Source organism: Eschrichtius robustus, chromosome 3 (genome assembly GCF_028021215.1).
Source record: "Eschrichtius robustus isolate mEscRob2 chromosome 3, mEscRob2.pri, whole genome shotgun sequence".
Classification (NCBI taxonomy): Eukaryota; Metazoa; Chordata; class Mammalia; order Artiodactyla; family Eschrichtiidae; genus Eschrichtius; species Eschrichtius robustus.
In genome coordinates, this window is record NC_090826.1 from 68,915,507 (window position 1) to 68,936,969 (window position 21,463).

The 21,463-nt window shown below is 39.5% G+C and overlaps 1 protein-coding gene across 1 annotated transcript in view; it reads left to right on the forward strand.

Annotated features, from left to right (window-relative positions):
* Positions 1 to 18,673, forward strand: part of IFI44 (interferon induced protein 44) — a 28,658-nt gene extending 9,985 nt beyond the window's left edge. Inside the window, exons 6-8 of the mRNA XM_068538038.1 lie at positions 15,245 to 15,416; positions 16,476 to 16,576; positions 18,366 to 18,673. Of these exons, the coding sequence (XP_068394139.1) occupies positions 15,245 to 15,416; positions 16,476 to 16,576; positions 18,366 to 18,554 (462 nt within the window). The 3' untranslated portion in view covers positions 18,555 to 18,673. The remainder of the gene's footprint in view (positions 1 to 15,244; positions 15,417 to 16,475; positions 16,577 to 18,365) is intronic.
* The last annotated feature ends 2,790 nt before the right edge of the window (positions 18,674 to 21,463 follow it).

The following is a 21,463-nucleotide window of genomic DNA, read 5'->3' on the forward strand; positions in this document are numbered from 1 at the left end:
CTCCATTGTCATTTGTTTCTAGGTATTTTTTGATTTCCCCTTTGATTTCTTCAGTAATCACTTCGTTATTAAGTAGTGTATTGTGTAGCCTCCATGTGTTTGTATTTTTTACAGATCTTTTCCTGTAATTGATATCTAGTCTCATAGCGTTGTGGTCGGAAAAGATACTTGATACGATTTCAACTTTCTTAAATTTACCAAGGCTTGATTTGTGACCCAAGATATGATCTATCCTGGAGAATGTTCCATGAGCACTTGAGAAAAATGTGTATTCTGTTGTTTTTGGGTAGAATGTCCTATAAATATCAATTAAGTCCATCTTGTTTAATGTATCATTTAAAGCTTGTGCTTCCATATTTATTTTCATTTTGGATGATCTGTCCATTGGTGAAAGTAGGGTGTTAAAGTCCCCTACTATGATTGTGTTGCTGTCTATTTCCCCTTTTATGGCTGTTAGTATTTGCCTTATGTATTGAGGTGCTCCTATGTTGGGTGCATAAATATTTACAATTGTTATAGCTTCCTCTTGGATCGATCCCTTGATCATTATGTAGTGTCCTTCTTTGTCTCTTGTAATAGTCTTTATTTTAAAGTCTATTTTGTCTGATATGAGAATTGCTACTCCAGCTTTCTTTTGATTTCCATTTGCATGGAATATCTTTTTCCATCCCCTCACTTTCAGTCTGTATGTGTCCCTAAGTCTGAAGTGGGTCTCTTGTAGACAGCATATATATGGGTCTTGTTTTTGTATCCATTCAGCCAGCCTGTGTCTTTTGGTGGGGGCATTTAATCCATTTACATTCAAGGTAATTATCGATATGTATGTTCCTATTCCTATTTTCTTAAATGTTTTGGGTTTGTTATTGTAGGTGTTTTCCTTCTCTTGTGTTTCTTGCCTAGAGAAGTTCCTTTAGCATTTGTTGTAAAGCTGGTTTGGTGGTGCTGAACTCTCTCAGTTTTGCTTGTCTGTAAAGGTTTTAATTTCTCCATCGAATCTGAATGAGATCCTTGCTGGGTAGAGTAATCTTGGTTGTAGGTTTTTCTCCTTCATCACTTTAAGTATATCCTGCCACTCCCTTCTGGCTTGCAGAGTTTCTGCTGAAAGATCAGATGTTAACCTTATGGGGATTCCCTTGTGTGTTATTTGTTGTTTTTCCCTTGCTGCCTTTAATATGTTTTCCTTATATTTAATTTTTGACAGTTTGATTACTATGTGTCTTGGCGTGTTTCTCCTTGGGTTTATCCTGTATGGGACTCTCTGTGCTTCCAGGACTTGATTAACTATTTCCTTTCCCATATTAGGGAAGTTTTCAACTATAATCTCTTCAAATATTTTCTCAGTCCCTTTCTTTTTCTCTTCTTCTTCTGGGACCCCTATAATTCGAATGTTGGTGCGTTTAATGTTGTCCCAGAGGTCTCTGAGAGTGTCCTCAGTTCTTTTCATTCTTTTTTCTTTATCCTGCTCTGTAGTAGTTATTTCCACCATTTTATCTTCCAGGTCACTTATCCTTTCTTCTGCCTCAGTTATTCTGCTATTGATCCCATCTAGAGTATTTTTAATTTCATTTATTGTGCTTTTCATCATTGCTTGGTTCCTCTTTAGTTCTTCTACGTCCTTGTTAAATGTTTCTTGCATTTTGTCTATTCTATTTCCAAGATTTTGGATCATCCTTACTATCATTATTCTGAATTCTTTTTCAGGTAGACTACCTATTTCCTCTTCATTTGTTAAGTCTGGTGTGTTTTGACCCTGCTCCTTCATCTGCTGTGTGTTTTTCTGTTGTCTCATTTTGCTTATCTTACTGTGTTTGGGGTCTCCTTTTCACAGACTGCAGGTTTGTAGTTCCCGTTGTTTTTGGTATCTGTCCCCAGTGGCTAAGGTTGGTTCAGTGGGTTGTGTAGGCTTCCTGGTGTAGGGAACTAGTGCCTGAGCTCTGGTGGATGAGGCTGGATCTTGTCTTTCTGGTGGGCACATCCACATCTGGTGGTGTATTTTGGGGTGTCTGTGGCCTTATTATGATTTTAGGCAGCCTCTCTGCTAATGGATGGGGCTGTGTTCCTGTCTTGCTAGTTGTTTGGCATAAGGTGTTCAGCACTGTAGCTTGCTGGTCATTGAGTGATGCTGGGTCTTGATGTTGAGATAGAGATCTCTGAGAGATTTTTACCGTTTGGTATTACGTGGAGCTGGGAGGTCTCTTGTGGACCAGTGTCCTGAAGTTGGCTCTCCCACCTCAGAGGCACGGCCCTGATGCCTGGCTGGAGCACCAAGAGCCTTTCGTCCACACGGCTCAGAGTAAAAGGGAGAAAAAATAGAAAGAAAGAAAGAAAGAAAGAAAGAGGCTATAATATAGTGAAGCAAAATAAAGCTATTGTAAAGGAAAGCTATACAGAGAAAATCTCACCCAGAAGCATATACATATACACTCACAAAAAAAAAGGAACAGGGGAAAAATTAATATATCCTGCTCCCAAAGTCCACCTCCTGAATTTGGGATGATTCGTTGTCTATTCAGGTATTCAACAGATGCAGGCACATCAAGTTGTTTGTGGAGTTTTAATCCGCTGCTTCTGAGGCTGCTGGGAGAGATTTCCCCTTCTCTTCCCTGTTCACACAGCTCCTGGGGTTCAGCTTTGGATTTGGACCCGCCTCTGCGTGTAGGTCGCCTGAGGGCGTCTATTCCCTGCCCAGACAGAACGGGGTTAAAGGAGCAGCTGCTTCGGGGGCGCTGGCTCACTCAGGCCGCGGGGAGGGAGGGGTACGGAGGAGGCGGGGCGAGCCTGCGGCAGCAGAGGCCGGCGTGACGTTGCACCAGCCTGAGGCGCACAGTGCGTTCTCCCGGGGAATTTGTCCGGGGATCACGGGACCCTGGCAGTGGCGGGCTGCACCGGCTCCCGGGAGGGGCGGTGTGGAGAGTGACCTGTGCTCACACACAGGGTTTTTGGAGGCGGCAGCAGCAGCCCCAGCGTCTCACACCCGTCTCTGGGGTCCGCGCTGATCGCCGCGGCTAGCGCCCTTCTCTGGAGTTCGTTTAGCCGGCGCTCTGCATCCCCTCTCCTTGCGCGCAGCGAAACAAAGAGGCAAGAAAAAGTCTCTTGCCTCTTCGGCAGCTGCAGACCTTTTCCCGGTCTCCCTCCCAGCCAGCTGTGGTGCGCTAACCCCTTTAGGCTGTGTTCACGCTGCCAGCCCCAGTCCTCTCCCTGCGATCCGACCGAAGCCCGAGCCTCAGCTCCCAGCCCCGCCCGCCCCGGCGGGTGAGCAGACAAGCCTCTCGGGCTGGTGAGCGCTGCTCGGCGCCGAGCCTCTGTGCGGGAGTCTCTCTGCTTTTTCCTCTGCGCCCCTGTTGCTGTGGGATCCGCGTTGTTAGCTGCGGCTCGCGCCTGTCTCTGAAGTTTGTTTAGGCGGCGCTCTGAATCCCCTCTCCTCGCGCACCAGGAAACAAAGAGGGAAGAAAAAGTCTCTTGCCTCTTTGGCAGCTGCAGACTTTTTCTCGGACTCCCTCCCGGCTAGCTGTGGTGCGCTAACCCCTTCAGGCTGTGTTCACTCCGCCAATCCCAGTCCTCTCCCTGCGATCCAACCGAAGCCCGAGCCTCAGCTCCCAGCCCCCGCCCGCCCCGGCGGGGGAGCAGAGAAGCCTCTCGGGCTGGAGAGTGCTGGTCGGCACCGCTCCTCCGTGCGGGAACCTCTCCGCTTTGCCCTCCGCACCCCTGTGGCTGTGCTCTCCTCCGTGGCTCCGAAGCTTCCCCCCTCTGCCACCCGCAGTCTCTGCCCGCGAAGGGGCTTCCTAGTGCGTGGAAATCTTTCCTCCTTCACAGCTCCCTCCCACTGGTGCAGGTGCCGTCCCTATTCTTTTGTCTCTGTTATTTCTTTTTTCTTTTGCCCTACCCAAGTACGGGGGGAGTTTCTTGCCTTTTTGGAGGTCGGACGTTTTCTGCCAGCGTTCAGTGGGTGTTCTGTAGGAGCAGTTCCACGTGTAGATGTATTTCTACTGTATCTGTGGGAAGGAAGGTGATCTCCGCGTCTTACTCTTCCGCCATCTTCTCTCCTCCTCTCTTTTGTACCGTTTAAAAGGGAGCATCATCTAGGGATTGTTTTCTGTAATCCGTTACTCTTTTCTTCCTAGTTTTCTAACTCATGGAGATAAACCACAGCAAGCAGGAGGAAGCTCTGGCTATCACTGTGAACACACGCTCCTCGTCTCCAGTCGCAGAAGAGGCCACAGGCACCGTCTGTGCGTCAGGCACATCATCTTTTTTTCTTTTCCTTCGTGCCCAGTCTATTTTTGCAGAGGCCTTGGCCTGGCCCTTCCACCCCATAGGCTTCTTCTCTCATAGTTGTTATAACAACTCTGAATGTTGTTATACATTCAATTGCTTTTGGCTATGTGAAACAGAAGTCTAACTACATCAATTTACTCACAAGGGTGATTTTTCTTATGTAACAGAAAGTTTGAAGGTAGGCCGCTTTGGGCAAGTGTGGAAGGTTATTAATTTCATGTGTCCTTCTGACTTTCTGTTCTGAGATCCTCAGCATAAGGCTATGGTTGTAATGTTTGCCCGCCACCCTCCATTCACATGTTGAAGCCTTAATCCATAGTGTGATGATGTTTGGAGACAGAGCAAGTTTGGGAGGTGATTAGGTCATGATGGTGAAGCCCTCATGAATGCAATTAGTGCCTTTGTGAGAAAGGACACAAGAGAGATGACCTCTCTTGCAGCCATATGAGGACACAGCAAGAAGGTGGCTGTCTACACACCAGGGTCTAACCACACACAAAATTTACCAGCACCTTGATCTTGGATTTCCTAGTTTCCAGAACTATGAGAAATAAAAATTTGTTGTTTAAGTAACCCAATACGGTAACTTGTTATAGCAGCCCAAGCTGACTAAGACATGTGGTTTCATCTTTATGTTCTTCAAGATGTTCATGCTAAACACCGTTGGTGTTCCAGGCAAGAGGAAGGTAGAGATTAAAGAGAAAAGCTACTTTAGTCTGCCTTTTAAAAAACTTCCCCGTTCCTTTTTATAAACATTTAGATCTTAAGTTAATTATTAATTCACCTCGTTCCAAATGAATAGGCGAATGTGCTAACATCTTTTATTGAATGTTGTATCTTTCCCTTCTAAATATGGGTATTTATTATTGCAATCTATAGTTTGTCCTATTAATGTATTTTTCAATTCCTTTATAATATTGCTTTTATTACCATATTGTCTAATTGTTTTAATTGCCATAGCAATCAATTATGTCTTGATAACCCACTGGATGTCATATTCATTATTCATTTCTCACATGTTTTGGACTATTTTATACATATACTTTTCTTTTTCTAAATGAACTTGTTAGTGTTTTATTTGATTGTTTGTATTTGTGTTTGATTTGTTGGTGCTTTGATTGAAATTACATTAAAATTGTATATTGAATGTTGATATACATCTTTACATATCCAGTGTTTTTATCCAGAAACAGAGCATGCTTTATTTTTATATACATGCAAGCTTCTTTCATTCTTTAATGTAGAGTTATCTTGTAGAGGTATTTAGTTTATTTTAAAATATTCTTTAAAAGAAATATTTATTTAGAGAATGTTAAACCAATGCAAAAGTGGACAAAATAATTTAATGAATTTACATTTGCATAGCTTCAACAATTTTTTATTTATAGCCAATCTTGTTTCATCTGTGCCTACCCACTTTCTCCTCTCCTGTATTATTTGGAAGAAGATCTGAGAAGTCATAATATTTCATCCATAAATGAATATGCATTTAAATACATATAAATATATATATACACATAAGGTCATATGTGTCTTTTATTAAACATAGCCATGATATGCTTATCACATCTAAGAGTAATAGATGCTCTTAATTTATCAAATATTACCCATTTCTATTTCTCTTTTAAGTATCATGCATCTTTTATAACAGTTTGTTCAAAAATTATTCAAATAAATCTATCCAACCTGTTTTAATTTTTATTTTTTTGAAGGAACATGCTAGGTTTATTAGAAGAGTGACAAGAACAGAATTCATAATTACATTTTTTTAAACGTTTTTATTGGAGTATAATTTCTTTACAATGGTGTGTTAGTTTCTGCTTTATATCAAAGTGAATCAGTTATATATATACATATATCCCCATATCTCTTCCCTCTTGCGTCTCCCTTCCTCCCACCCTCCCTATCCCACCCTTCTAGCTGGTCATGAAGCACCGAGCAGATCTCCCTGTGCTATGCGACTGCTTCCCACTAGCTATCTATTTTACATTTGGTAGTGTATATATGTCTATATATACACTACCACTCTCTCACTTTGTCCCAGCTTACCCTTCCCTCTCCCCGTGTCCTCAAGTCCATTTTCTAGTAGGTATGCATCTTTATTCCCGTCTTGGCCCTAGGTGCTTCCTGACCATTTTTTTTTTTTTTTGATTCCATATATATGTGTTAGCATACGGTATTTGTTTTTCTCTTTCTGACTTACTTCACTCTGTATGACAGACTCTAGGTCCATCCACCTCACTACAAATAACTCAATTTCGTTTCATTTTATGGCTGAGTAATATTCCATGGTATATATGTGCCACATCTTCTTTATCCATTCATCTGTTGATGGACACTTAGGTTGCTTCCATGTTCTGGCTATTGTAAATAGAGCTGCAAAGAACGTTGTAGTACATGACTTTTTGAATTATGGTTTTCTCAGGGGAAATGCCCAGTAATGAGATTGCTGGGTCGTACGTTAGTTCTATTTTTAGTTTTTTAAGGAACCTCCATACTGTTCTCCATAGTGGCTGTATCATTTTACATTCCCACCAACAGTGTATGAGGGTTCCCTTTACTCCACACCCTCTCCAGCATTTATTGTTTGTAGATTTTTTTGATGATGGCCATTCTGACCTGTGTGAGATGATATCACATTGTAGTTTTGATTTACATTTCTCTAATGATTAATGATGTTGAGCATTCTTTGCCATGTGTTTGCAGGCAATCTGTATATCTTCTTTGGAGAAATGTCTATTTAGGTCTTCTGACCATTTTTGGATTGGGTTGTTTGTTTTTTTGATATTGAGCTGCATGTGCAGCTTGTAATTTTTGGAGATTAATCCTTTGTCAGTTGCTTTATTTGCAAATATTTTCTCCCATTCTGAGGGTTGTCTTTTCATCTTGTTCATGGTTTCCTTTGCTGTGCAAAAGTTTTTAAGTTTCATTAGGTCCCATTTGTTTATTTTTGTTTTTATTTCTATTTCTCTAGAAGGTGTGTCAAAAAGGATCTTGCGTGATTTATGTCATGGTGTGTTCTGCCTATGTTTTCCTCTAAGAATTTGATAGTGTCTGGACTTACATTTAGGTCTTTAATCCATTTTGAGTTTATTTTTCTGTATGGTGTTAGGGAGGGTTCAAATTTCATTTTTTTACATGTAGCTGTCCAGTTTTCCCAGCACCACTTATTGAAGAGGGTGTCTTTTCTCCATTGTATATTCTTGCCTCCTTTATCAAAGATAAGGTGACCATATGTGCATGGGTTTATCTCTGGGCTTTCTAACCCATTTCATTGATCTATATTTCTGTTTTTGTGCCAGTACCATACTGTCTTGATTACTGTAGCTTTGTAGTACAGTCTGAAGCCTGGGAGCCTGATTCCTCCAGCTCCATTTTTCTTTCTCAAGATTGCTTTGGCTATTTGGCGTCTTTTGTGTTTCCATACAAATTGTGAAATATTTTGTTCTAGTTCTGTGAAAAATGCCAGTGGTAGTTTGATAGGGATTGCATTGAATCTGTAGATTGCTTTGGGTAGTAGAGTCATTTTCACAATGTTGATTCTTCCAATCCAAGAACATGGTATGTCTCTCCATCTATTTGTATCATCTTTAATTACTTTCATCAGTGTCTTATAATTTTCTGCATACAGGTCTTTTGTCTCCTTAGGAAGGTTTATTCTGTGGTATTTATTCTTCTTGTTGCAATGGTAAATGGGAGTGTTTCCTTAATTTCACTTTCAGATTTTTCATCATTAGTGTATAGGAATGCAAGAGATTTCTGTGCATTAATTTTGTATCTTGCTACTTTACCAAATTCATTGATTAGCTCTAGGAGTTTTCTGGTAGCATCTTTAGGATTCTCTATGTATAGTATCATGCCATCTGCAAACAGTGACAGCTTTACTTCTTCTTTTCCAATTTGCATTCCTTTTATTTCTTTCTCTTCTCTGATTGCTGTGACTAAAACTTCCAAAACTATGTTGAATAATAGTGTTGAGAGTGGGCAACCTTGTCTTGTTCCTGATCTTAGTGAAAACGGTTTCAGTTTTTCACCATTGAGGACGCGATGTTGGCTGTGGGTTTGTCATATATGGCCTTTATTATGTTGAGGTAAGTTCCCTCTATGCCTACTTTCTGGAGGGTTTTTCTCATAAATGGGTGTTGAATTTTGTCAAAAGCTTTTTCTGCATCTGTTGAGATAATCATATGGTTTTTCTCCTGCAATTTGTTAATATGGTGTATCACATTGATTGATTTGATTATATGGAAGAATCCTTGCATTCCTGGGATAAACCCCACTTGCTCATGGTGTATGATCCTTTTAATGTGCTGTTGGATTCTGTTTGCTAGTATTTTGCTGAGGATTGTTGCATGTATGTTAATCGGTGATATTGGTCTGTAGTTTTCTTTTTTTGTGACATCTTTTTCTGGTTTTGGTATCAGAGTGATGGTGGCCTCATAGAATGGGTTTTGGAGTGTTCCTCCCTCTGCTATATTTTGGAAGAGTTTGAGAAAGATAGGTGTTAGCTCTTCTTTAAACGTTTGATAGAATTCGCCTGTGAAGCCATCTGGTCCTGGGCTTTTGTTGGTTTGAAGATTTTTTAATCACAGTTTCAATTTCAGTGCTTGTGATTGGTCTGTTCATATTTTCTATTTCTTCCTGGTTCAGTCTTGGAAGGTCGTGCATTTCTACGAATTTGCCCATTTTATTGGCATAGAGTTGCTTGGAGTAATCTCTCATGATCCTTTGTATTTCTATACTGTGAGTTGTTACTTCCCCTTTTTCATTTCTAATTATATTGATTTGAGTCTTCTCCCCTTTTTTCTTGATGAATCTGGTGATGGTTTATCAATTTTGTTTATCTTCTTAAAGAACCAGCTTTTAGTTTTATTGATCTTTGCTATTGGTTCCTTCATTTGTTTTTCATTTATTTCTTATCTGATCTTTATGATTTCTTTCCTTTTGCTAACTTTGGGTTTTTTTTGTTCTTCTTTCTCTAATTGCTTTAGGTGTAAGGTTAGATTGTTTATTTGGGATGTTTCTAGTATCTTGAGGTAGGATTCTATTGCTATAAACTTCCCTCTTAGAACTGCTTTTGCTGCATCCCATAGGTTTTGGTCATGGTGTTTTCACTGTCATTTGTTTCTAGGTATTTTTTGATTTCCTGTTTGATTTCTTCAGTGATCTCTTGGTTATTAAGTACTGTATTGTTTAGCCGCCATGTGTCTTTATTTTTTACAGATTTTTTCCTGTAATTGATATCTAGTCTCATAGTGTTGTGGTCAGAAAAAATACTTGATATGATCTCAATTTCCTTAAATCTACCAAGGCTTGACTTGTGACCCATGATATGATCTATCCTGGAGAATGTTCCATGAGCACTTGAGAAGAAAGTGTATTCTGTTGTTTCTGGATGGAATGTCCTATAAATATCAATTAAGTTCTTCTTGTTTAATGTATCATTTAAAGCTTGTGCTTCCATATTTATTTTCATTTTGGATGATCTGTCCATTGGTGAAAGTGGAGTGTTAAAGTCCCCTACTATTATTGTGTTACTATTGGTTTCCCCTTTTATGGCTGTTAGTATTTGCCTTATGTATTGAGCTGCCCCTATGTTGGGTGCATAAATATTTACAATTGTTAATCTTCTTCTTGGATTGATCCCTTGATCATTATGTAGTGTCCTTCTTTGTCTCTTGTAAGAGTCTTTGTTTTAAAGTCTATTTTGTCTGCTATGAGAATTGCTACTCCAGCTTTCTTTTGATTTCCGTTTGCATGGAATCTCTTTTCCCATCCCCTCTGTTTCAGTCTGTATGTGTCCCTAAGTCTGAAGTGGGTCTCTTGTAGACAGCATATATATGGGTCTTGTTTTTGTATCCATATAGCCAGTCTCAGTCTTTTGGTTGGAGCATTTCATCCATTTACATTTAAGGTAATTATCAATATGTATGTTCCTATTACCATTTTCTGAATTGTTTTGGGTTTGTTATTGTAGGTCTTTTCCTTCTCTTGTGTTTCCTGCCTAGAGAAGTTCCTTTAGCATTCGTTGTAAAGCTTGTTTGGTGGTGCTAAATTCTCTTAGCTTTTGCTTCTCTGTAAAGGTTTTGATTTCTCCATCAAATCTGAATGAGATCCTTGCTGGGTAAAGTAATCTTGGTTGTAGGTATTTCCCTTTTATCACTTTAAATATGTCCTGCCACTCCCTTCTGGCTTGCAGAGTTTCTGCTGAAAGATCAGCTGTTAACCTTATGGGGATTCCCTTGTATATTATTTGTTGTCTTTCCCTTGCTGCTTTTAATATTTTTTCTTTGTATTTAATTTTTGATAGTTTGATTAATACGTGTCTTGGCATGTTTCTCCTTGGATTTATCCTGTATGGGACTCTCTGTGCTTCCTGGACTTGATTAACTATTTCCTTACCCATATTAGGGAAGTTTTCAACTATGATCTCTTCAAATATTTTCTCAGTCCCTTTCTTTTTCTCTTCTTCTTCTGGAACCCCTATAATTCGAATGTTGGTGCATTTAATATTGTTCCAGAGGTCTCTGCGACTGTCCTCAATTCTTTTCATTCCTTTTCTTTATTCTGCTCTGCAGTCGTCATTTCTACTATTTTATCTCCCAGGTCACGTATCCATTCTTCTGCCTCTGTTTTTCTGCTATTGATCCCTTCTAAGGAATATTAAATTTCATTTATTGTGTTGTTCATGATTGTTTGTTTCCCTTTACCTCTTCTAGGTCCTTGTTAAACGTTTCTTGTATTTTCTCTATTCTATTTGCAAGATTTTGGATCATCTTTTCTATCATTATTCTGAATTCTTTTTCCGGTAGACTGCCTATTTCCTCTTCATTTGTTAGGTCTGGTGGGTTTTTACCTTGCTCCTTCATCTCTTGTGTGTTTCTTTGTCTTCTCATTTTGTTTAACTTACTGTGTTTGGGGTCTCCTTTTTGCAGGCTGCAGGTTCATAGTTCCCGTTGTTTTTGGTGTCTGTCCCCAGTGACTAAGGTTGGTTAAGTGGGCTGTGTAGGCTTCCTGGTGGAGGGGACAAGTGCCTGTGTTCTGGTCGTTGAGGCTGAATCTTGTCTTTCTGGTGGGCAGGTCCACGTCTTGTGGTGTGTTTTGGGGTGTCTGTGACCTTATTATGATTTTCAGCAGCCTGTCTGCTAATGGGTGGGTTTGTATTCCTGTCTTGGTAGTTGTTTGGCATAGGGTGTCCAGCACTGGAACTTCCTGGTCGTTGAGTGGAGGTGGGTCTTGGTGTTGAGATGGAGATCTCTGAGAGATTTTCACCATTTGATATTACGTGGAGCTGGGAGGTCTCTCGTGGACCAATGTCCTGAACTTGGCTCTCCCAACTCAGTGGCACAGCCCTGAAGCCTTGCTGGAGTACCAAAGGCCTGTCATCCACACGGCTCAGAATAAAAGGGGAGAGAAAGAAAGAAAGAAAGAAAAAGATAAAATAAAATAAAATAAAATTAAAAAGTTATTAAAATAAAAACAAAAAATAAGTATTAAAAATTTCTTTTAAGTAATTAAAAAGAAAGAAGAGAACAACCAAAACAAATCCTCCAATGATAACAAGCGCTGAAAACTATAGTTAAAAAAAAAAAAAAAGGACAGACAGAACCCTAGGACAGATGGTAAAAGCAAAGCTATACAGACAAAATCACACACAGAAGCGTACGCATACACACTCACAAAAAGAGAAAAAGGGGAAAAAAATATATATATCACTGCTCGCAAAGTCCAACTCCTCAATTTGGGATGATTCATTGTCTATTCAGGTATTCCAGAGATGCAGGGTAAATCAAATTGACTGCTGGGAGAGATTTCCCTTTCTCTTCTTTGTTCGCACAGCTCCCGGGGTTTAGCTTTGGATTTGGACCCGCCTCTGCGTGTAGGTCGCCTGAGGGTGTCTGTTCTTTGCTCAGACAGGACGGGGTTAAAGGAGCAGCTGATTCGGGGGCTCTGGCTCACTCAGGCTGGGGGGAGGGAGGGGTATGGAATGCGGGGCGAGCCTGCGGCAGCAGAGGCCAGCGTGACGTTGCAACAGCCTGAGGTGCGCCGTGCGTTCTCCTGGGGAAGTTGTCCCCGGATCACGGGACCCTGGCAGTGGCGGGCTACACAGGCTCCTGGGAGGGGAGGTGTGGATAGTGGTCTGTGCTCGCACACAGGCTTCTTGGTGGCGGCAGCAGCAGCCTTAGCGTCTCAGGCCCGTCTCTGGGGTCCGCGCTGATAGCCGCGGCTCTCGCCCGTCTCTGGAGCTCATTTAAGCGGTGCTCTTAATCCCCTCTCCTCACGCACCAGGAAACAAAGAGGCAAGAAAAAGTCTCTTGTCTCTTCAGCAGCTCCAGACCTTTTCCCGGACTCTTCCCGGCTAGCTGTGGAGCACTAGCCCCTTCAGGCTATGTTCACGCTGCCAACCCCAGTCCTCTCCCTGCGATCCGACCGAAGCCCGAGCCTCAGCTCCCAGCCCCCGCCCGACCCGGCGGGTGAGCAGACAAGCCTCTCGGGCTGGTGAGTGCTGCTTGGCACCGATCCTCCGTGCGGGAATCTCTCAGCTTTGCCCTCCACACCCCTGTGGCTGCGCTCTCCTCCGTGGCTCCGAAGCTTCCCCCCTCCGCCACCCGCAGTCTCCGCCCGTGAAGGGGCTTCCTAGTGTGTGGAAACCTTTCCTCCTTCACGGCTCCCTCCCACTGGTGCAGGTCCCGTCCCTATTCTTTTGTCTCTGTTTTTTCTTTTTTCTTTTGCCCTACCCAGGTACGTAGGGAGTTTCTTGCCTTTTGGGAGGTCTGAGGTCTTCTGCCAGCGTTCAGTAGGTGTTCTGTAGGAGTTGTTCCACATGTAGATGTATTTCTGATGTATTTGTGGGGAGGAAGTTGATCTCCACGTCTTACTCTTCCACCATCTTGAAGCTCCTCCCAGCCTCTTTTAATCTGTATGTTCTGCCTCTATATCTTCTGGTATTTTTCTTTGAAAATTTTTTTTTTTTTAAGAAATTTCATTGTTTGTTCTGTAGACTAACCCATAGTCTGAACTTTGCTGTTTGAACCCCTCGATGTAGTTTTCCATGGTCCTCTGTTTTCTATGTATCCTAAAAACTGGTAGTTGAACCTGGAGGCATGTTCAGATTCAGCTTCTACTTCATAGGTGGTGTTGTGTTCTTTCATGAAGAGGCACACAACATTGGGTTTTCTCATTTTTCTAATATAGATATTAATTAATGTTCAACGCCTAGATCCTTTATTCATGAGTGTGAAAATAGTGATATTCTTTTTCTATCACTCCTTTTTCATTTCACATATGAAAGAGAAACTTCCCCTCATCTACTCCTTGGGTACTTAGTGGTACAGTTTATATAGGAAAGGCAGGATGTATGCTTCATTTTTTTCTTTTTTGCAAACTTTTGAATCAGTAAGTTAGTTTTTTGTATCTGCCAATAATGACCATTTATTATTTTATTATTAATATGAACTCATGAATTGAACATATTTGATATATTTCTATCCACTGTAGTTTTTCTTTGTACCGATGCCAAATATACCGTCTTTGACAAGTGGGAACCTCTACAATTTGGATGTGGAATCCTTTTGACAGAAACCTAAAAATCTTCTATATTCCTTATTTATGGTATACTAGATATCCAAGCCATATCTTGTATATTTCCAGCTCTAGATTTTGAATCAGTTATTTCTCTAAGGAGTCCTGGTTTGGGTCATTAGAACTATTGACTGCTTCTTCATTGGTCATTGGTTTTTGCCCTTTTCTGTAGACAGGGCTAAGATATACATATATATGTGTATATATATATATATGATAAAATACTTTATAAATTCATGCAGAAACTTTCCATTCAAATACAGGGCTAGAGAATTTTTACTTAATCTCTTCTATCGTCTATCTGATTTCTCCCAGTGGAGAATCCCTATTCTCAAGGACACAAGAGATTGCAGAATATCATGTCACAACTCATTTGCTTTATCTCATGTAATATTCACTGTAATCTCAGAGCAAAAATTCTACTACTACTATAAACTATCTAATCATATTTAATATCAAGATAATATAATCACAATCAAAGCTGGAAACAATTTAGTCTTTTTAACAGATTTTTATATTGTATTTAGGAAGTATCATGTAGTAAGAGTATACAAATTACTGTGTTTTCAAGTCAATCAAAGAGTTTCTCTCTGTGTAGTTATGACCCCAGCTGGATGTAAGAGTTTATTTGTTTAATTTTAAGTTATGGATAGCTTTTAAAATTTAATTTTGTTTTATATTTATGTTTGTCATTTACATATAAGTCAAATCTATGAAAGAAGGCAGAATTCATTCTTTCTACTCAAAGAATACATTTTTTCTCTGCCTCTTAAAATATAGTCCTCCTCTTATAAGTAACCATATAAAAATTTATGGTTTACTTGTGGTTTCCCCTTTCTTAGCGAAGTGATAGAATACTATATGTTACTGGTGAATCAGACTTTTGCCACTACAAATAGCCCTGAAGTTAATAGCCTTGTACATACATCATTTTGTATTTTTGCCAGGGTATCTGTGGGACAGATTTCCAGCAGAGGAACTGTTAATTCAAGAGTAAATGCATCCCATTTGGACCACGTTTCCCCTTGCATTCTGCCTCATGATACCAGATTTCTTTCTGAATGCTTTCACCTCCACCTTTGCCCATATTGCTTCTTCTATCTAGAACACTTTCTGCCATATCTTTATTCCCTTTATCAGACTAACTCCCCCTATTTTTTAGCTTTCAGAGTATATGTCCCTTCCTCACAGAAGCTTTACCTGACTATGTGAAAGGACAGCTAGCTACTTGCATAATGACTGTCTCCTCTACCAGATTGCTAGCCCTTTAATATTAGAGACCTGCCTGTTTTGTTCACCGTTTCAGTCACTTGCATAGTGCCTGGTACAGAGTGTGTGCTCATAAATATTCATTGAATTAATATGTTGCTTTATGTTTACCTTACAGTTTAATTCCATGAAACCAATCACACCAGGTCTTGGTAACTATACAGGCTGCCCAATGCTGAAGGACAGAATCCATTGTGTGGCATTTGTATTCGATGCCAACTCTGTTGGTCACCTCTCTGATGAGATGGTGGAAAAGATCAGAAGAATTAGAAGGGAGTTGATTAAGTGTGGTGAGTCTCTTTCCACTTTACTACTAAGGGCAATTGATTATACTGTAGGATGCTTTGGGGACAAGATGAAGAACTTAAGAAATTGCATATGTGAATATTCCCTGGTTAATCAGTGTGATTCAATCACTCACTAGCTGTGTGACTTTGCACAGGTGGCTCAAACTTTATGCCTCAATTTTCTGATCTATAAAATTAGTATAATAATAGCTCCTACCTCAGAGATTTATTGTAAAGATTAAACAAATTAATACAGATGAAGAGCTTAGTGCAGTTCTCACTACCTGCTACCACGGCATCCCAGAATGCATTTATTTACCAAGAGTCCTAAATTTCCCCTTTGTGTCTGAAAGGATTGGAAAGTGGAAAAGAACATTTCATTAAGAAAAAGAGGCAGGAAAGTAAGATGTTGAGTAGGGAGAGGTAGCATAAAGGCTTTGGAGAAGGTAAATAGGATTAGGGAATTAGGGTGCCTCACTAGCTTTTCTCAGCTCTGTTATCCATTCTGTTTGGGAATGAGCCAATTTGTCACAACTTTGATTAAGTTAGAAGCAGGGAGTGATTGATTTACTTGCTCACGGAAATTTAAAAGCTTGCAAGGGTGGTGTGCAGGGAGGTGATTGCTAACGTTGTGACATCCGAACAATTTATTTGTGATGCTTTGACAAATTCCATCTCCTTCCTGAGGCTTCTTCTCTCCCATCTTGTTTGTTAGAGTCCTTTTGGTCTTTTCTCTAGTTTCCATAAAAACACAACTGTTTGGATGGGATATGAAATCAATCAGTGATATTATAGCATACATTTTAGTTATCTCTTCCAAGAGGGTGGTTTCATTTGAAGCCTCGTCTTTTCCCATAAGAGACAATGAAGGAAACTTCCTGTGTCAGAGGAATTCCAGCTACGAATGAGTAGTTAAGGGGGATTTTTTGTGGGGGATAGGGAACCTTCCCAAGTCTCTGAAATTGCTCCATAGATGGTCTATCCCGTAACTGATAGTTGATTAAACGAAAAATACTGATGTTTTCTATAATAACGAAAACAATATGGATCTTTTTGGCATAGGTGTGGTCCACGTGGTATTGCTCACTCATGTGGATACCTTGGATCTGATTACAAAAGGTGACCTTATAGACATATACAGATGTGTGCCTGTGAAACTCAAGGTAATGGATGATGCCATTTGTAAACACATTTTCTGGGGTACTGTGTCACTATAATGATATATTACTGTGTATAAAAATAAAAGTAAAAATAAGTACCTACTGAGTTTAAGAAGAATTAAAACAATTGCGTGGGATAATTCAGATTCATTTCCCAAGTTTTAAAAGTTAAATATATACTTATCTTTACACTGACACAGATAATTCCATTTATTATAATTTAATTCAGTTAGGTTCAATTCAACTAATATTTATTGATTACCTTGAATGATCAAGCCAGTGTGATAGTCTCTAATCAAATACACAGATAATTAAAACAATTTCCCTGTGCTAAAAAGCATATGGTTTTATAGGTAGAGGTGAAGGGATGGGGGGGTAGTATAAGAAAAAATTGACAAAAGAATATGATATGATTGAGTATGATAAATAGAAATGATTAAAAATAAGATGCTTTGAAAGTTTAGAGAAGGAAGAAATTGTATTAAAGTGGATGGGGGAAGATTTCATTACTGGGGTGGTACTGGGAAATGGCTTTCAAGGAGGAGGAGTACTTCAGGAAGTGAAGGGACAAAAAGAGGAAACTATTGAGGCCCTGGGGGCAGCATAAGTCAATACATCAATGAAGGAAATGGCAGCGTGTATCGGAAGCATGGAGTCATTTAGTTTAGTGGAGGGCTGGATCTTTGGAGGGGGAGAGAAAGTGAGAAAGTTACATTTGCATCAAGTGGTTTTATTAATTAGGTGCATTATGTGGAATCACAGCAATTTTTTTTTGAAAGAGTAATGATATGACCAAAGTTAAGCTTCACAAAAATTAATCTGCTGCCCATGTGCAGAATAGACTGGAGTCAAAAGGAACCTGGAGGTGGAAACAACAGTTGGGAGTATATAATGATAGCTAATATTTGTTGAGCACTAAATATGTGACAGATTTTCTTTTTTTTTTTTTTTAACATCTTTATTGGAGTATAATTGCTTTACAATGGTGTGTTAGTTTCTGCTTTATAACAAAGTGAATCAGTTATACATATACATATATCCCCATATCTCTTCCCTCTTGCGTCCCCCTCCCTCCCACCCTCCCTATCCCACCCTTCTAGGTGGTCACAAGGCACCGAGCTGATCTCCCTGTGCTATGTGGCTGCTTCCCACTAGCTATCTATTTTACGTTTGGTAGTGTATATATGTCCATGCCACTCTCTGTGATAGATTTTCTTATTCAATACTTACAACAACCTTATGAGATGGGTACTGTCATTACCACATTTAATAGATAAGTAAACAAAAGCACACAGAGTAAAGCATTTGCCAGTTTACTGACCATGCTAGGAAGTGACAGAGCCCTACTTTGAACCCAGGGAGTGTGGTTCCACAAGTAAACTAGTCTAAGCGTGAATTAAACATCAACATTAAACCAGTCTAGTAAAATAGACTTATCCTGAGAATAACCTTTAAAAGGAAACTGAAGGAAATGATAGATTCTAATGTAAGGGTGTTAAAAATTCTTCAATTTCAGAGTAGTTTGTATGGATCTATTAGTTATCTTTAGTTTGTAATTCATATTGAATCTATTATGTGTATTCTAAATGAAAATTAGCAGTGATATTAGAACTTGGCTTGTGAAATTCTTGAAGAAACCCCTTTATGGGGCCAGATCTCTGTCTCCACATTCTCCAACAGGACAAGTATTGCCAAGCTCCTACTTTTTGATATTGCTTTCATAATTTATATCAACATAAAATTGTATTTTTCACTGTTTTAAGATTTCTGGGTTTTAAATTCTGTATTGCAGCTAGAGGCAGTTCACAGACAACTTGGATTTGCTCTTTCTGACATCTTTGTGGTTAGTAATTATACCTCAGAGTGGGAGCTGGAGCCTGTCATGGACGTTCTGAACCTCTCTGCATTGAGACAGATGCTGTGGGCTGCAGATGACTTCTTAGAGGATTTGCCTCTTGAGGAAACAAGTAGATGTTTTTGAGATATAGAAGCTTGAAGGTGTCAGCTACATGGCTACTTCCGGTTTGGGTACATCCTAGAGGATCTATACTACTTCTCATCCCCCTTGTCTTAATTTAAAATGAAATATTTGAAATGATCGACCTGTGTCATTCCCACTGTCTGAACATCCCAAGCAGTATCCTTGCCCTCTTCTGTTAAAATGGGCTTTGCTGCCTGGGACCCAGAATGGGATTGGCTCAGCATTGTTTCTGATCAGATGTGATCTTTGATAATCGGTTCTTCCTTCAGACCTTATACTTCCACCTTTATTGACTTGACTTTTCAATGCCTCTCCCTTGTCAAAGTCCCTCTTAATACAGTGTGGTCAGTTCTGGGTAGAGGTGTGTGCCTTTCCTGTTTACGACCTCAGATTTTAGTGTTATGTGTATTTTCTGTTATCAGCCTGTGCATAGTACACACTGCACTGTTCCAATCAAAGATCAGACAGAAGTATCAATCTAAACTTAAATCTTATTTTAGCTTGTGGGAAATCAGAGTATCATATCATCTCTAGTTCTCTCTCACTCACAAACTCCTGGGAAACTCTCACACTACTACTTTTGCTGTCTTGACTCTGCCATCTTGGTTTTTCTATTCCTTCTCTTCCTCATGGTGCATGCATTCCCAAAGTCAGGGTTGGCTTAGACCTCCTGTAACCCAATGTTTCTTCTTCCTACTGGTTGCTTTTCCCTAAATAATCCATTAAGAATATTTTGTTTCTCTTTACTAAGAGATCAGAGGAAAGAAATGATCAGGTGTAAGTAAAGAAAATAAATAAGTGAATGCTTTGCATATTAAAAAGTTTTTAATCTCATCATAGAAGATTAAACAGTGTGAAATGAGAAAATATAGGAAAAAGAGAAATAGTTGAACCTGAGGGGGGTATTTTATTTAAGTCTGGAATGAAGTTACACATACAAGATCATAATACCTATAAAGAGGAACAGGACAATTTAAAGTCATTAATTTAAAAAAAAAATTATAATTTCTTTTAAAATTATGTTCTGTATCTGTGAAAAATTAAAGTTTCTTTTTGTAAAACCCAAGTCTAACTTGAGTGTGTGCATATGTGTGTGTGTGGTATGTGCATGTGATTCTGGCAAAGCTTATATGATTTATCAGCATCTTCTGATCTTCACCCAAGTCATCTTAATTTTGCTTTCTTATGTTACTTCTAACATGCTTGATTTTATTCTCTTTGGGCCCCAGTTAACATTGTATTCTTTAACCTATAGCTATTTTTATTTGAATATCTGAACACTTCTTCAAGGATGTGGCAATTAATATAAATGAGTTCCAGAGGACTAAAACTGAGAGGGACTATAGTTTGATTTCTCTGTCAATTACGACTATTTTAATTTCAAGTGACAAAACTCAACCTGAACTACATGAATATAAAAGAGGACTATAGTACTGGATCAAGTAATCCAACGATAGAAAAGGCTGGGATTGAATTGAATTGGCCTCAGGAATTGTTGAATCTAGGGATTCAAAAGCCATTCAAAAGCTATTCAAGGGCTTCCCTGGTGGCGCAGTGGTTGAGAATCTGCCTGCCAATGCAGGGGACACGGGTTCGAGCCCTGGTCTGGGAAGATCCCACATGCCGTGGAGCAACTAGGCCCGTGAGCCACAATTACTGAGCCTGCGCGTCTGGAGCCTGTGCTCTGCAACAAGAGAGGCCGCGATAATGAGAGGCCTGCGCACTGCGATGAAGAGTGGCCCCCACTTGCCGCAACTAGAGAAAGCCCTCGCACAGAAACGAAGACCCAACACAGCCATAAATAAATAAATAAGTAAATAAAAATTTAAAAAAAAAAGCTATTCTTTCTCTTTCTCTCTCTCTCTCTTTCACACACACACACACACACACACACACACACACACACACACACACACATACACCACAGCCTTTTGATTCCTTCTTTCTGTATATTGCTGTCATTCTAGCAATCTTGATAAATCCTTCATCTTTTGAGTCCAAGCTTCAGGCTGACATTCATTCAGTCTTGTGACCTGAAAATAAAGGACTTTTCTTTTCTAGTTTCATTGTGAAATACTCCCAAAAAACGACCGCAATTGATCTAGCTCAAGTCATACACCTAACCTCCCTCCCCCAGGAATAATTACTTTACCAAGAAGAGCAAGGAAGTATGATCAGCCCATCTTAGGTCATGTCTGCCCAGGAAGAGTGATTTATTATTATTAGAAGAAAGTTAATCATGGACATGGCCACTGTTGGATTAACTGAGCTGGAGAGGCACCGTGATATGTATCTCATAGGTCAGGAAGTTTTGTATCTAGTTCCTCATTTAGATTAAAAAGTTTGCTAAAAAATCGTATTAGTAAGTCTAAAATGTCTAAATTAAGAAAAACTTTTTAAACTTCAATAAAAAGCATTTTGTTAAGGTACCATACACACATAAAAAGTGCATGGTTCAAAAGTACAATATATAGCTGGATATATTTGTACAAACTTTACAAATCCATGAAATTAGAACTCACATAAGAAATAGAACATCACCAGCATCAAATAAGTCCCGTTTATGCCAGGTCTAGTTATCTAGGATATCCACTGTTCGGACCTTTAATTGAAACATTATCTACGATCATACCTAGGATACCCACTATTCTGACTTCTAGTTGGGTAGATTGGTCTTGTTCTTTTTTATCCCTCACATAAATAGTATTATGCACTATTTATTCTTCTGAGTCTGACTTTAATATGATAATGTATTGATTTATATTATTGCACAATGATAAAGATTATTCATTCTCATCTATTCTACCTTTGATGGGCAGCTGGGTAGTTTCCAGTTTGGCACTATTACAAATAGTGTTACTACAAACATTCCAGCATATGCCTTTGGAGAACATATGGAAACATTTCTG